Source organism: Hippoglossus stenolepis, chromosome 2, assembly GCF_022539355.2.
Source record: "Hippoglossus stenolepis isolate QCI-W04-F060 chromosome 2, HSTE1.2, whole genome shotgun sequence".
In the NCBI taxonomy this organism is placed as follows: Eukaryota; Metazoa; Chordata; class Actinopteri; order Pleuronectiformes; family Pleuronectidae; genus Hippoglossus; species Hippoglossus stenolepis.
This window is the reverse complement of record NC_061484.1, coordinates 16,696,601-16,710,018: the sequence shown is the minus strand read 5'-3', so window position 1 is coordinate 16,710,018 and position 13,418 is coordinate 16,696,601. Positions and strand designations below refer to the sequence as shown.

At 41.7% G+C, this 13,418-nt stretch overlaps 1 protein-coding gene across 1 annotated transcript in view; it reads right to left on the bottom strand.

Moving 5' to 3' along the window:
- ank2a (ankyrin 2a, neuronal) overlaps positions 1 to 13,418 on the bottom strand; it is a 75,900-nt gene that overhangs the window by 13,513 nt on the left and 48,969 nt on the right. Inside the window, exons 41-45 of the mRNA XM_047342100.1 lie at positions 12,703 to 12,780; positions 12,474 to 12,605; positions 12,002 to 12,142; positions 11,703 to 11,913; positions 11,312 to 11,390 (exon numbers count right to left, since the gene is read on the bottom strand). Of these exons, the coding sequence (XP_047198056.1) occupies positions 11,312 to 11,390; positions 11,703 to 11,913; positions 12,002 to 12,142; positions 12,474 to 12,605; positions 12,703 to 12,780 (641 nt within the window). The remainder of the gene's footprint in view (positions 1 to 11,311; positions 11,391 to 11,702; positions 11,914 to 12,001; positions 12,143 to 12,473; positions 12,606 to 12,702; positions 12,781 to 13,418) is intronic.

The following is a 13,418-nucleotide window of genomic DNA, read 5'->3' as shown; positions in this document are numbered from 1 at the left end:
TTTATTTGTGCAATTCTAAGCCTGGACAAACAATGCTCTTCAGTTGAAGCTACAGATTCTGTGAGGATGCTCTAAAATCTGATAACTAGTTCGCAAGAGTGAAAAGTCAAAATCAGAAGACACAGACTCTGGGGACAAAAGCCCTGCTGCAAATAACTCATCAATTTCAAAGTCTGATAAAACTGACTGTGGTGAGTCTGGTCGGGTCTCGTCAAACAGGGTTTCCAGACCCAAACCAGAATCATCCCAGTCTGAAAGTACTGAATCTGGTGTATACGACCTTTGCCTAAAAGGTTCCACATCATGACTGAAATAAGGAAATCTGAACTGAGGAACAGGCGAGTCAGGAGAGAGGGGCCTAAGTTCACTTTGAGATACAACTGACTCAGGAGATTGTGGTCTTAACTCGTCAATACAATGGTCTATGTAGAACTCTTCATCTGACGTTAATGAGGGAAGGTTAATGGGTCTCACCTCGGATAATTTGATGTTGCACAAATCATGAGCTTGGCTTTCTTGTGTATTGCCGCACACAATGTCTGCATATGTAAGAGGTCTTCCAAAAGACAGTGGCAGAGAGGGAGAAGTCATTGTGTATGTGATACTGGGTTCACTCTCTAAAGTCAACGAATCTGGGGAATCTGCTCTGTTGTCGTCAAACAATTCGTCAAGACAGAACGTGGAGTACTCAACATCTGACAATGTTGAAAGAGGGGACCCTGGTTTGTCTTCAGAGTACTCTAAGTAATAGTTACAATGTTGATTATTTATTTGTGCAAATTTAAGCCTCGGAGACAAACAATGCTCTTCAGTTGAAGCTACAGATTCTGGTGAGGATGCTCTAAAATCTGATAACCAGTTCGGCAAGAGTGAAAAGTCAAAATCAGAAGACACAGACTCTGGGGACAAAGCCCTGCTGCTAAATAACTCATCAATTTCAAAGTCTGATAAAACTGACTGTGGTGAGTCTGGTCGGGTCTCGTCAAACAGGGTTTCCAGACCCAAACCAGTATCATCCCAGTCTGAAAGTACTGAATCTGGTGTATACGACCTTTGCCTAAAAGGTTCCACATCATGACTGAAATAAGGAAATCTGAACTGAGGAACAGGCGAGTCAGGAGAGAGGGGCCTAAGTTCACTTTGAGATACAACTGACTCAGGAGATTGTGGTCTTAACTCGTCAATACAATGGTCTATGTGAGAACTCTTCATCTGACGTTAATGAGGGAAGGTTAATGGGTCTCACTCGGATAATTTGATGTTGCACAAATCAAGAGCTTGGTTTTCTTTGTGTATTGTCATACAATGTCTGCATATGTAAGAGGTCTTCCAAAGACAGTGGCAGAGAGGAAGCTGCTGGCTGTGTTTGTGATACTGGGTTCACTCTCTAAAGTCAACGACCTGGGGAATCTGCTCTGTTGTCGCTAAACACCATTAAGACAGAATTTGAGTACTAACAACATCTGACAATGTTGAAAGAAGGGGACCCTGGTTTGTCTTCAGAGTATTCTAAGTAATAGTTACAATGTTGATTATTTATTTGTGCAAATTTAAGCCTCGGAGACAAACAATGCTCTTCAGTTGAAGCTACAGATTCTGTGAGGATGCTCTAAAATCTGATAACCAGTTCGGGTAAGAGTGAAAGTCAAAATCAGAAGACACAGACTCTGGGGACAAAGCCCCCATGATAAATAACTCAACACCCCCAAAGTCTGATAAACTGACTGTGGTGACTCTGGCTCGGGTCTCGCCAAACAGGGTTTCCAGACCAACCAGTATCATCCCAGTCTGAAAGTACTGGAATCTGGTGAAGTACCACTCTGTGCCTAAAGGTTCCACATCATGACTGGAAATAAGGAAATCTGAACTGAGGAACAGGCGAGTCAGGAGAGAGGCCTCAGTTCACTTCGAGATACAACTGACTCAGGAGATTGTGGTCTTAACTCAATGCAATGGTCTATGTAGAACTCTTCATCTGACGTTGAGGGAAGGTCTGCGGGTCTCACTAATGATAATTTGATGTTGCACAATCATGAGCTTGGCTTTTTGTATTGCCGCGACAATGTCTGCATATGCAGAGGTGTCTCCAAAAGACAGTGGCAGAGAGGAAGTCACGGGGCTGTGTTTGTGATACTGTCCACTCTCTAAAGTCACCTTAATCTGGGGAATCTGCTCTGTTGTCACAACAATTCTTCAAGACAGAACGGGTGGAGTACTCAACATCTGACATGTTGGAAAGAGGGGACCCTTGGCTTGTCTTTTGTGAGTACTCTAAGTAATAGTTACAATGGGTTGATTATTTATTTGTGCAAATTTAAGCCTCGAGACAAACAATGCTCTGAAGTTGAAGCTATGATTCTGTGAGGATGTCAAAATCTAATAACTGCCTGGCAAGAGGAAAAGTCAAAATCAGAAGACACAGACTCTGGGGACAAAGCCCTGCTAAATAACTCATCAATTTTCAAAGTCTGATAAAACTGACTGTGGTGAGTCTGGTCGGTCTCGCCAAACAGGGTTTCCAGACCCAAACCAGTATCATCCCAGTCTGAAAGTACTGAATCTGGTGTATACGACCTTGCCTAAAAGGTTCCACATCATGACTAAATAAGGAAATCTGAACTGAGGAACAGGCGAAGTCAGAGAGAGGGCCTAAGTTCACTTTGAGATACAACTGACCTAGAGATTGTGGTCTTAACTCACAATACAATGGTTCATGTAGAACTCTTCATCTGACGTTAATGAGGGAAGGTTAATGGGTCTCACTCGATAATTTGATGCTGTACAAATCATGAGCTTGGCTTTCTTTTGTGTATTGCCGCGCACAATGTCTGCATATAAGAGAGGTCTTCCAAAAGACAGTGGCAGAGAGGAAGTCACGGCTGTGTTTGTGATACTGGGTTCACTCTCTAAAGTCAACGAATCTGGGGAATCTGCTCTGTTGTCATCAAACAATTCGTCAAGACAGAACGTGGAGTACTCAAGACATCTGACAATGCTGAAAGAGGGGACCCTGCTCTGTCTTCGTGAGTACCTAAGTAATAGTTACAATGTTGGATTATTTATTTGTGCAAATTTAAGCCTCGGAGACAAACAATGCCTTTCAGTTGAAGCTAAGCAGATTCTGGTGAGGATGTCAAAATCTGATAACCAGTTCGGCAAGAGTGAAAAGTCAAAATCAGAAGACACAGACCTGGGACAAAGCCTCAACAACTCATCAATTTCAAAGTCTGATAAAACTGACTGTGGTGAGTCTGGTCGGGTCTCGTCAAACAGGGTTTCCAGATCAACCAGTATCATCCCAGTCTGAAAGTACTGAATCTGTATAAATTGCACCTTGCCTAAAAGGTTCCACATCATGACTGGAAATAACGAAATCTGAACTGAGGAACAAAGTAGTCAGAGAGAGGGCCTAAGTTCACTTTGAGATACAACTGACTCAGGAGATTGTGGTCTTAACTCGTCAATACAATGGTCTATGTAGAACTCTTCATCTGACGTTAATGAGGGAAGGTTAATGGGTCTCACCTCGGATAATTTGATGTTGCACAAATCATGAGCTTGGCTTTCTTGTGTATTGCCGCGCACAATGTCTGCATATGTAAGAGGTCTTCCAAAAGACAGTGGCAGAGAGGAAGTCACGGCTGTGTTTGTGATACTGGGTTCACTCTCTAAAGTCAACGAATCTGGGGAATCTGCTCTGTTGTCGTCAAACAATTCGTCAAGACAGAACGTGGAGTACTCAACATCTGACAATGTTGAAAGAGGGGACCCTGGTTTGTCTTCAGAGTACTCTAAGTAATAGTTACAATGTTGATTATTTATTTGTGCAAATTTAAGCCTCGGAGACAAACAATGCTCTTCAGTTGAAGCTACAGATTCTGGTGAGGATGCTCTAAAATCTGATAACCAGTTCGGCAAGAGTGAAAAGTCAAAATCAGAAGACACAGACTCTGGGGACAAAGCCCTGCTGCTAAATAACTCATCACTAAAGTCTGATAAAACTGGACTGGTGGTGAGTCTGGTCGGGTTCACAAACAGGGTTTCAGACTCCAAACCAGTATCATCCCAGTCTGAAAGTACTGAATCTGGTGTATACGACCTTGCCTAAAAGGTTCCACATCATGACTGAAATAAGGAAATCTGAACTGAGGAACAGGCGAGTCAGGAGAGAGGGGCCTAAGTTCACTTTGAGATACAACTGACTCAGGAGATTGTGGTCTTAACTCATCAATGCAATGGTCTATGTAGAACTCTTCATCTGACGTTAATGAGGGAAGGTTAATGGGTCTCACCTCGGATAATTTGATGTTGCACAAATCATGAGCTTGGCTTGTGTATTGTCACAGACAATGTCTGTATATGTAAGAGGTCTTCCAAAAGACAGTGGCAGAGAGAAGTCACGGCTGTGTTTGTGACTGGGGAAGGTCTACCTCTAAAGTCAACGAATCTGGGGAATCTGCTCTGTTGTCGTTTCAAACAATTCACAAGACAGAATTGTGGAGTACTCAACATCTGACAATGCTGAAAGAGGGGACCCTGGTTTGTCTCTTTGAGTACTTCAAGTAATAGTTACAATGTTGATTATTTATTTGTGCAAATTTAAGCCTCGAGACAAAATAATGCTCTTCAGTTGAAGCCAGATTCTGGGTGAGGATGCTCTAAAATCTGATAACCAGTTCGGCAAGAGGAAAAGTCAAAATCAGAAGACACAGACTCTGGGGACAAAGCCCTGCTGCTAAATAACTCATCACTTAAAGTCTGATAAAACTGACTGTGGTGAGTCTGGTCGGGTCTCACAAACAGGGTTTCCAGACCCAAACCAGTATCATCCCAGTCTGAAAGTACTGGAATCTGGTGTATACGACCTTGCCTAAAAGGTTCCACACATCATGACTGGAAATAAGGAATCTGAACTGAGGAACAGGCGAGTCAGGAGAGGCCTCAGTTCACTTTGAGATACCACTGACCCAGAGATTGTGGTCTTAACTCATCAATGCAATGGTCTATGTAGAACTCTTCATCTGACGTTGAGGGAAGGTTAATGGTCTCTGACTGATAATTTGATGCTGTACAAATCATGAGCTTGGCTTTCGTGTATTGCCGCGCACAATGTCTGCATATGTAAGAGGTCTTCCAAAAGACATGGCAGAGAGGAAGTCACGGCTGTTTGTGATACTGGGTTCACTTCAAAGTCAGAATCTGGGAACCTGCTCTGTTATTGCCAAACAATTCATCAAGACAGAATCTGGAGTACTCCAACATCTGACAATGTTGGAAAGAGGGGACCCTAGCTTGTCTTCAGAGTACTCTATAATAGTTACAATGTTGATTATTTATTTGTGCAAATTTAAGCCTCGAGACAAACAATGCTCTTCAAAGGAAGCCACAGATTCTGCAGCAGTGATGCTCTAAAATCTGATAACCAGTTCGGCAAGAGTGAAAAGTCAAAATCAGAAGAGACAGACTCTGGGGACAACGCCCTGCTGCTAAATAACTCATCAATTTCAAAGTCTGATAAAACTGACTGTGGTGACTCTGGTCTGGTCTCGTCAAACAGGGTTTCCAGACCCAAACCAGTATCATCCCAGTCTGAAAGTACTGAATCTGGTGTATACGACCTGTGCCTCAACAGTTCCCCATCATAACTGAAATATGAAGATCTGAACTGAGGAACAGGCGAGTCAGGAGAGAGGGGCCTAAGTTCACTTTGAGATACCACTGACTCAGGAGATTGTGGTCTTAACTCGTCTATGAAATGGTCTATGGAGAAGAAAGGTAACTCCTCGTCTGGTGACATAGAGGGAAGGTAAAAAGACCTTAAGTCAAATGTATTGATGCTGCATAAAGCTTGGATTTCTTCTTTGTAGCCCCCTACAACATCTTCATATGTAAGAGGTCTTCCAGCAGACAGTGGCAGAGAGGAAGTCACAGCTGTGTTTGTGATACTGTGTTCAATCTCTAAAGTCAACGAATCTGGGGAACCTGCTCTGTTGTCGTCAAACAATTCGTCAAGACAGAACGTGGAGTACTCAACATCTGACAATGTTGAAAGAGGGGACCCTGGTTTGTCTTCAGTGTACTCTAAGTAATAGTTACAATGTTGATTATTCATTGGTGAAAATTTAATCCCCTGAGACAAACAATGCTCTTCAGTTGAAGCTACAGATTCTGGTGAGGATGTCTCTAAAATCTGATAACCAGTTCGGCAAGAGTGAAAAGTCAAAATCAGAAGACACAGACTTGGGACAAAGCCCTGCTAAATAACTCATCAATTTCAAAGTTCGATAAACTGATCAGGTGACTCTGGTCGGGTCTCATCAAACAGGGTTTCCAGACCCAAACCAGTATCATCCCAGTCTGAAAGTACTGAATCTGGTGTATACGACCTGTGCCTAAAAGGTTCCACATCATGACTGAAATAAGGAAATCTGAACTGAGGAACAGGCGAGTCAGGAGAGAGGGGCCTCAGTTCACTTTGAGATACAACTGACTCAGGAGATTGTGGTCTTAACTCATCAATGCAATGGTCTATGTAGAACTCTTCATCTGACGTTGAGGGAAGGTTCATGGGTCTCACCTCGGATAATTTGATGTTGCACAAATCATGAGCTTGGCTTTCTTGTGTATTGCCGCGCACAATGTCTGCATATGTAAGAGGTCTTCCAAAAGACAGTGGCAGAGAGGAAGTCACGGCTGTGTTTGTGATACTGGGTTCACTCTCTAAAGTCAACGAATCTGGGGAATCTGCTCTGTTGTCGTCAAACAATTCGTCAAGACTGAAGGTGGAGTACTCAACATCTGACAATGCTGGGAAAGAGGGGACCCCTGGTTTGTCTTCAGAGTACTCTAAGTAATAGTTAAGCAATTGTTGATTATTTATTTGTGCAAATTTATTTTGGAGACAAACAATGCTCTTCAGCTGAAGCTACAGATTCTGTGAGGATGCTCTCTAAAATCTAATAACCAGTTCGGCAAGAGTGAAAAGTCAAAATCAGAAGACATGGTGACTGGGGACAAAGCCCTGCTGCTAAATAACTCATCAATTTCAAAGTCTGATAAAACTGACTGTGGTGAGTCTGGTCGGGTCTCACAAATAGGGTTTCAGACCCAAACCAGTATCATCCCAGTCTGAAAGTACTGAATCTGGTGTATACGACCTTGCCTAAAAGGGTTCCACATCATGACTGGAAATAAGGAAATCTGAACTGAGAACAGGCGAGTCAGGAGAGAGGGGCCCAAGTTCACTTTGAGATAACTGACTCAGGAGATTGGTCTTAACTCGTCAATACAATGGTCTATGTAGAACCTTCATCTGACGCAATGAGGGAAGGTTAATGGGTCTCAATTTCGGATAATTTGATGTTGCACAAATCATGAGCTTGGCTTTCTTTGTGTATTGCCATACACAATGTCTGTATATACATGTAAGAGGTCTTCCAAAAGACAGTGGCAGGATGGTAGTCACGGCTGTGTTTGTGATACTGGGGTTCACTCTAAAGTCAACGAATCTGGGGAATCTGCTCTGTTGTCGTCAAACAATTCGCCGCACAGAACGTGGAGTACTTAACATCTGACAATGTTGAAAGAGGGGACCCCTGGTTTGTCTTCAGAGTACTCTAAGTAATAGCGACAATGTTGATTATTTATTTGTGCAAATTTAAGCCTCGAGACAAACAATGCTCTTTCAGTTGAAGCCACAGATTCTGGGTGAGGATGCTCTAAAATCTAATAACCAGTTCGGTAAGCAGCAAAGTCAAAATCAGAAGACACAGACTTGGGACAAAGCCCTGCTGCTAAATAACTCATCAATTTCAAAGTCTGATAAAACTGACTGCGGGTGACTCTTGGTCGGGTCTCGTCAAACAGAGTTTCCAGACCTAAACTAAGTATCATCCCAGTCTGAAAGTACTGAATCTGGTGTATGCTGACCTGTGCCTAAAGTGTTCCAAGCATCATGACTGAAATAAGGAAATCTGAACTGGAGGAACAGGCGAGTCAGGAGAGAGGGGCCTCAGTCTACCTTTGAGATACAACTGACTCAGGAGATTGTGGCTTAACTCATCAATGCAATGGTCTATGTAGAACCTTCATCCGACGCTAATGAGGGAAGGTTAATGGGTCTCACTGATAATTTGATGTTGCACAAATCATGAGCTTGGCTTTCTTCTGTATTGCCGCGCACAATGTCTGCATATGTAAGAGGTCTTCCAAAAGACAGTGGCAGAGAGGAAGTGACCGCTATGTTTGTGATACTGGGTTCACTCTCTAAAGTCAACGAATCTGGGGAATCTGCTCTGTTGTCGTCAAACAATTCTTCGAGACAAAACGTGGAGTACTCAACATCTGACAATCTTGAAAGAGGGGACCCTGGTTTGTCTTCAGTGTACTCTAAGTAATAGTTACAATGTTGATTATTTATTTGTTCAAATTTAAGCCTCGGAGACAAACAATGCTCTTCAGTTGAAGCTACAGATTCTGGTGAGGATGCTCTAAAATCTGATAATGAGTTCGGCAAGAGTGAAAAGTCAAAATCCGAAGAAACTGATTCTGGGGACAACGCCCTGCTGCTAAATAACTTATCAATTTCAAAGTCTGATAAAACTGACTGTGGTGAGTCTGGTCGGGTCTCGTCAAACAGGGTTTCCAGACCCAAACCAGTATCATCCCAGTCTGAAAGTACTGAATCTGGTGTATACGACCTTTGCCTAAAAGGTTCCACATCATGACTGAAATAAGGAAATCTGAACTGAGGAACAGGCGAGTCAGGAGAGAGGGGCCTAAGTTCACTTTGCGATACAACTGACTCAGGAGATTGTGGTCTTAACTCGTCAATACAATGGTCTATGTAGAACTCTTCGTCTGACGTTAATGAGGGAAGGTAAAAGGGTCTCACCTCGGATGATTTGAGTTTGCGTAAAGCATTATCTTGTATTTTGCATGTGCAGCCCCGCACAACGTCTGCATATGTAAGAGGTTTTCCAATAGACAGTGGTCGGGAAGCAGTGTAATTGCAGTCAGTTTTTGCATTTTCAAGGTAGGCTGTTTTTAAATTGGATATTGGTGGTATTTCATTTGTAAACTTCAGAATGTATTTTGGTCTTTCTGCCAAGTTAAAGATGATCGGTTTGGGTGATGATTGTTTTTTCAGCATATGGCAATCTTCAGGAGATTGTCTTTCATATTTGGTATAAAAGTTTAGTTTTGGAGATTCTTTCTGCCAATCCAAACTTGTGGACTCTTGGAAGTTATTATTTGTTAAATCATTATTTGACTGACTTGGTGATGACGTGTAATCAGAAGATTGTGGTTTCAATTTAGAAAACCAGTAATCAAGAAAAGGATTACTCATCCCCTCTTCTGCTTTTGGGGGTTCAGATGAAAGTGTCCTGGTTTCTGTGCTATTTGAACTGTCTGAATGTTCACTTTGGATACTTTTGACATGTGAATGTGTAAAATATGCTGCAGCTGAAAAAGCTTTTGTTGACAAGGGTGCCCTTTCTTCATCTGTTGGGCTTATGCCTCTTTGGCATGGTGATGAAAGAGCATGCCCAGAATATTGCCAATAATCACTTTTTATATCCTTGTTCTGTGAGACCAACACATGTGGTGGGAGATAACCTTTTGTTGCAAGAGATTCTTGAGACACAGGAGGATTTTGATTTGAAGTTACTAATTTTGCTGTGAAGGGCCTACCCTGACTCACTTTGTTACTGCAGACTGTATTGTGAGGAGATGATGTCATTAGTGGTGAGGGGAGATTTCCTTCTGAATATTGCAAATAATAATCACAATATTGACTTGTAAGTTGAGCACGAATAGGTTCTGACAGCACAAGTTCAAGAAATGAAAAACTACACTGGGAACTCTGAGATTCTCGTGACGATGGTCGACATTCCCTATCAGAAGATCCGTATTCATGAATAGAGGTAACTGAGTCAGGTGAAGAGGCTCTTGAATCAGGAGAAATATCTTCAAGCAAAAATTCATCACACTCAATATCTAATGTCCCAGGTGAGATTGCTCTGACTTTAGGTATATTTTCATTATATTTAGGTACTTGGGACTTAGCGGACAATGGCCTATTCTTAACCAAGGACTCAAGGGTAGTGGGGTAATCTTTTGTAACAAATTGTGGGTTATTTTCCTCTTTGTGTGACTGATGGGGGTGTGATTTACTTTCTGTGAAATCAGTTGTAACTTCTGGTGAGCTCCATGCATCAGACCTTGGAGACAGTCTATGTCTGCAGTCAAAAATACCAGAAAAGTCTTTTGTCCAAGTAGGAGAGTCAGGTGACATTGCCCTGTAATGATTAATTGACATGACAGATTCAGGAGATGACAGTCTATTTATGGAGTCAGTAAACATCCATGAATCTAATGAATCAAATGGATTCTCTGAATCTGAATCAGGGGTCAAAGGGCTAAACTCTGTGGAAGTGAAAGGTAGTGCCACATCTTGCTCAGGTGATTGTGGTGCGAGATTGGGGATGGGCAAAAAATGGCTGGAAGAGATCATCTTTGACTCAGTAGTGTAAGATGTATTTTCCCTGACTATGACATGTTCACTGTCTGGACTTATAAAACTGGAATTATAGTACCTACCAGTTGAGTCACAAACCATCGGAGCTGAGTCACTGGGTGTAAACATGGTCTTTGTGACCTTCATTTTGATTGGTTTCATCGAGCTGCACTTGGCTGTGGCAATAACAGAATCTGTTGCCTGGACACCATCCTGATCATCGATGAAGGGCATGTCTTCTGGATATCTATAACTGTATGCTTGGGGTTTTGTGCTCCCTTCCTTGCTTAACTTGACCTTGACCGATGTGACCTCATTGGACTTCTGAGAGAGCTGGCTTTTTTGAACTACATCGGTTTCATCTTCAGTCATGGCCAGAGTTGCTTGATGGTCCTCTGGTGACAATGCTAGCTGGCTAGGGTCAGAGATTCTTTTACCAATGGTTTTAGCTGAATCTGTTTCTCCAAGTTGTAGTGTGTAGCTTAACTCATTACAAAGCTCACTGAAGTCAGTCTCAGCTTGGTCTGACTCTGATAGACTGAGACCAAAGTCTCTGACAGATATAGATGCTGGCAACTTCAGAATTTCAGGCAAATGCCCGTGTTGATCTTCACAACCACACTGCATCAATGGTAAGATTTGGCTGCAGTCATCTTTGACTTGGCAGTGAGTGCCACAGACGAACTGAACTTGATCACTGCAGCAACTTTTCTGGTCTTTCACTTTTGGGTCATAAGCCTGAATTGCTTGGCTTCCCAATGCTGCATCTTTTGAGTTGGGAAGCGTACTTACTTGCTCATCAGAGTTGTCGTAACATGTAGGTTCGGGTGTAATTACATCCTCAGAGGTCCACAGATTAGGGTTTAATTCTCTGTAACCCAAAAAAAACAATACTTGGTCACAAAATATGACTTTGCTTCAGTGTGGTAAATCAAAGACCTAACCTAAAATGACTGAAGGGCCACACCCAAAAACAATAGGTATGAGGTAAATACCTGTACCCACTATGTTCTATGTATTCTTCATCTATTTCTATCTATTTGTTACTGGCATGCTGGAAAATACTGACCTCCAGAGAGGCAGCAGGTTTGAGTACTGAGTGTCAAGTGAAGTAAGACTGACACCCCATTACGCAACTGATGTGTATTGAAGATTCTGGAATCATTACAACTGAAAGACTTACTGTGGGATTTCAAGCTCATCCAACAGGTCCCCATGGATGCTCTCTGAGTGGGTATGTCCAGCAGGCTCTGCCCAGGAAGGAATATCCAGTAGGGAAGCAACTGACAGGTCCTCTTCAGAAACAGCTGGGGGTGGTCTGCGATCCGACTCCACCATTCTCACAACCCTGGGGCTGTCTACATCCTCTTGCACAGAAGATAGGGCAACTGACACTGAAAATCACAAATGTGATGAATACGAGAACAAGCAAACACAGAAATGGAGCCACGTGTATTGCTGAGTCTTTAGAGGTGTTAGTACCTTCACTGTGATCCAGTGTCTTCTCGATCTCTGCATAAGTTCTAGATGTTTGCTCTTGAACTGACTTGTTCATCTGAGTTTCAATAAGATGGACTATGTCCATGCGGTTGATCTTGGTTAGCCTCTTAATTAGACAGTCCTCTGTTGAAGAATTTATTCATTATTAATAGACTATAGAAAGCATTGAATTAACAAAATATTAAAAATAAAATGTAAGAATATATTTAATCTAATATATGATATAATAATGAATATGGTTCTACTATATGCAAAAATACATTGATCAATTTAAAACCAAAGATAAAATACATTAACTGAACAGGATGTGCTCACATAACTGAGAGTACATCTAAGTAAAAGGATAATATTATGGTCAGTATCTTTAAACAAACAAGCATGGTTACAGGATTTGAGGTATTGCATTGACATGTACCACAAGATGTAAAATGAAATAAATAAAAACTAAATTTACCTGTGGCATGTTTACCTTCCCGCTCAACCCAGCACTGCAGCAAGGCATGGCTCTGCTCTTGGAGGGAATTAGGATTCTCTGTTCTCACTAACTGGATATCATCCTCACTAAATTCCAGTTCTCTTGCCAACTCTGAGGTGATAAATTACAGAAGCAAGGGTTCAAATTAAATTAAAGTTTAAAAATTAAGATAAAAAACAATCAATGTTTACATAATTTAAAACCTTACCAGTCCAGCTGAAGCCAAGAAGATCTGCAATGATAGCTAATGTCTCCTCTTTCCTGTCAGCATCATCCTGCCAATCCACTAAAAATGCCACCAAAGCCAAACATCAAATTTTATCATCAGGGTCAACAGTTGAAGGTAAATTATATTTTATAGTAAAACCTGTTCCACATTATAAGTACCAGCTATGTAAAATATCACTTGAAAGTCAAGATGTATATTGTTATCTCCTGAGTGCTCTATGTTATGGGCTGTAATACTCTGAAATGAATAGTGGTTCTGTGATGTTGACATGGATGATAACATAAAGGTTGGATTCTCTGACTCTCTGAGGAGGTATTGACTGGTTTACAGACTATTTCGTTGCTGTTAACAATTTTTTTTAAAAAATGATTAGTGTAAGCAATGCTATTATTGCGCTGATCAAGCAATGTGCAAGCAAATATTAGTAATGTTGTATTAGTAGTAGAGATACCATCGAAATAGTTGAAGCTAATACTTTAACCAACATGGCTGTTGAATCTTGAGATTGTATATACAAGAACACACACACACACACACACACACACACACACACACACACACACACACACACACACACACACACACACACACACACACACACACACACACACACACACACACACACACACACACACACACACACACACACACACACACACACACACACACACACACACACACACACACACAATGTT